Raw genomic sequence first — 3,371 nt, 5'->3', positions numbered from 1 at the left:
ATGCTCGGTCGATTTGCAGCGAAAGCCAACCCATCAATCAGAAGCTTTTAAAGAAAAGAACTTTAAAACGCACACCCAACGATTCCAGAGGCAAGGAGAAGAGGGTTGGAAGACAAAATGAAAGATAATTCCTACTGATGCGATGACGATCACCTCCGATCACCCCGCCGATACTTTGTCTGCGATGAGCGAAGTGGCGACGCGACGAAAATTTACTGGAATAGACGAAAAACATCATATACGCTGCTGTGTAAGTTTATTGTAGAAGTTCTTGGTTTCTTGTAGCGACTTTAACATAGTTTTGAAAGTATTAAAAAAGATCCAATCATCTCCAATCGCAAAGCTCCAACTGCAGCCAAAAATCAACCTGCTGCATTTTAAGTCTGTGTGTATGCTTGTACCGGCCCCCATCAAAGTGATTGAACGATCTGAAAAGTTTGGAAAATAGACAAGAAGAAACCACCGGTCAACACCTTAAACTGGGACTTGGCATAGCGAAGAAACATCGAGTCGACTTTATTAGTTCGAACTTCGCCGAGCCGCCTACGTCTTCGGTCACACTAGATTGTTATCACGCCGGCACAAAGATCCACGCCAGGTCGTGTCGTCCTTTCGGTCGGGGCTGATACGGCTTGAGGATCTACGAGATGGACGGTGGAAGGTGGACACATGCCGATGGAGAGGGATGGCAAATGGAGATGGGTGGACAACAAAGAAAATCAATATGTTGGGATGTGTAGGGTTTTAGTAAGGTTAGGGACACAATGTGAGGCGAAACGGGGAGAGATCGAGGGGAAAGACGCCACACCGGGGTGGATGAAAGGCTGGTTGGCGCTAAGGAAATATACTTGCTGGTGACAGTACCAGGGATGCGTTGCAGCTCTTAAGGATCCCGCGCAGTAACGTCACGTCGTCCGGTGTTAAAGCCCACCCGCTCAGCTGTCCAACACTCTGCAGTTCCGGGCAACGATCCATCAAAATCTAAAGAATGAGAATAATTGAAAGCTTACGATGGATAAAACACTAGAGTAGTCCGTAGGGCGTTTATACCTCAACTGCAGCGATCGATAAGTACGGTGCCGAGGTAAACCATACATCCTCCAGCTGTAAGAAGTCGTGTTCAATGACCATCGAGCTGATGTCCTCGTCGGAGAAGCTAACCGTATCCACAGCGAGCCGTTTGAGCGTCGTAGTTCGGCAGATGAAGTTCCGCAAGCTCGGTTTCTGAATCGGACTGCTCAGAATCTCCAGACCTTGGAGATTCGGAAAGCTTGAGTCACCGGAGAACGTAAGCGAGTCCATCATGTAGAGATCGAGATCGAGCAGGTTTGGGCAGACCCGGACTAGCCGGTTAATCTCGAGCGGTCCATAACCCTTGATAGTCGTTAGATGGTACAAGGAGCTTCCGGGACCACCGGCCTCAAGTAGACCGAGTAGCTCGTAGCAGCTGAACTTGTACAGCTTGATTCGACGGAGCCGAATCGGCTTTAGCTTTTCGAGGATGCCAATCTCCGGGGAGTCAAGGTAGATGTCCTCCAGCCGGGGGCATGTTCGCACGATTGCGTCCATCGAAGCCCCAGTCGTGTTCGTATCGTGTATGTAACTCAACCGACACTGGAATCCGGCATCCTTCTCCTCGAGGATATGAAGCAAACTGCGGCCTACGAAGGAATAAGACTGCAAGGTCGTCAGATTGGGTAGGTATCGTAGCAGCAGTGCTACGTCCGTGTGACAGATATTCTCGTCCCCGAGCGAGCCGATGTCGACGTAGGTTAGCAGATCCCGGCATGTGCCGTAGCACAGGTACTCGATGCCGATCTCGGTGATATCCGTCTCACCGCTGATATCAAGCTGGCGCAAACAGCGGCTGTAGTCGGCGATATGCTTCAGCAGGTTGTCGTTGGCGATGTGTGGGATGGTAAGCTTGGTGAGGTGCGGCAATCGCTTGACAATCTCGAACATATAGCACATACTCTCCTCCTTCACCCACACGCCCTTCATGTTGAGCTGCCGAAGCCCTCGACCCTGGCCGGCGATCACCTGCAGGATGCGCTCGTAGTACGGCACGGGAAAGATCTCCGTCACCAAGCACTGGACGCCCTCGTTCAGCAGCATCTGCAGACAGCAGAAGCGCATCGACGCTTCGAGCGAATCGGAGCATAGGATCACCCGGAGTAGGTCCTCGTACACGTTGCTGGTCGCACCCATGCTCTCCAGGTACGAGTTGATCTCCACCATCAGCAGCGCGTAGTCTGGTGGGATGCCGAAAGCCTGACACTGCTGCACCATCGTCCCGATCGCGCCCACGATCGTGCCAGCCAGCTGAGCCAGCGTGATCTCCCCCAGAGTGCGCACCGGCAGTTTGTTTGACATTTTCGGTGCACAAAAATTCCTCAAACTTCAAAACTCACGTGCCGATCAAACCGTATACATCATAGTTCCACCACACCGTTTTTAAAGTGTCAATTTGTTTTTGCGTTGTTTAGTTCACCAGGTCCACCAGGCCTAAAGGCAATCCCAGCTGTTTCTAGGCGGCACGAGAGGCGGCAATGTGTCGCCGCAACCGAAATAAACACGCCACGGCGCCGTGTAGGCATGCGCAGCGCGCCCTTGAAAGGATTTTCCGTGCCAAAAACCTACGTAAGCTTATGTAAGTCGCATTTTGACAGGTTTCGATGTGCGATTTTCAGCGCTTCCACTTTCAAACGCGTCCAAACTGGTCCGAGCGAAGTGCCCTCTTTACGACACGGTATCACAACGTGTCGCCCCACGGGGTGTTGATTGCGATAGAGATCACAGTAGCCGCGTTTTGGAGATCGAACCGGGAAAAAAACGGCAATCCCACGACCCGACGTATCGTTGTGGTTGCGTTGAGGAAAGAACGGTCACTAAACGGCGCGTAGGTCGGTACCGTAGGTCCTACTCTGGGCGAGTCCGCCACGGCAGCGTACGAGGCGGCTTATTTATAAACCGTGCGCAACGATTTGTTTGTACACAAATCGCTTTTTTTTAACTCCTTTGCAATGTTCACGCGGACGGACTCGCGGCTGCGCATATGCTCGATAAGAACACGCAAGTGGGATGACATGGGTGCACCCAACGCGTTTCGAACAAGCCGGTAGACTTTCGTGTGATACCAATCCTACGCCACTTCTGTTTTCAATGGGATAAAATGACAGTTAGGTTCAAAAACAGTATTTTACTGATAATAAATGCCATCTTTACCCATGTTTTATACTTTCCTATTTATACGATTGTTCAATTTGCGCATTCAAATGATTAACAAACGTTTGTTCGATTTTATAGAAGCGAGCTACCCTCAAGGAATATCAATGAATGAAAAATTATTAGAATCACATTTGGTCCACCAA

The 3,371-nt window shown here is 50.4% G+C and overlaps 1 protein-coding gene across 1 annotated transcript; it reads right to left on the bottom strand.

Annotated features, from left to right (window-relative positions):
* Window positions 1-571: 571 nt before the first annotated feature.
* LOC131284101 (uncharacterized) lies at window positions 572-2,373 on the bottom strand. Its single transcript, XM_058312957.1, has 3 exons — window positions 1,051-2,373; window positions 865-981; window positions 572-640 (listed from the first exon to the last, which is right to left on the bottom strand). The coding sequence occupies exons 1-3, from the start codon at window positions 2,371-2,373 to the stop codon at window positions 572-574; spliced, it is 1,509 nt and encodes a 502-aa protein (XP_058168940.1).
* Window positions 2,374-3,371: the final 998 nt, after the last annotated feature.

Source organism: Anopheles ziemanni, chromosome 3 (assembly GCF_943734765.1).
Source record: "Anopheles ziemanni chromosome 3, idAnoZiCoDA_A2_x.2, whole genome shotgun sequence".
NCBI lineage: Eukaryota > Metazoa > Arthropoda > Insecta > Diptera > Culicidae > Anopheles > Anopheles ziemanni.
The sequence above is the reverse complement of the archived record's forward strand: the minus strand, read 5'-3'. Positions and strand labels throughout refer to the sequence as shown.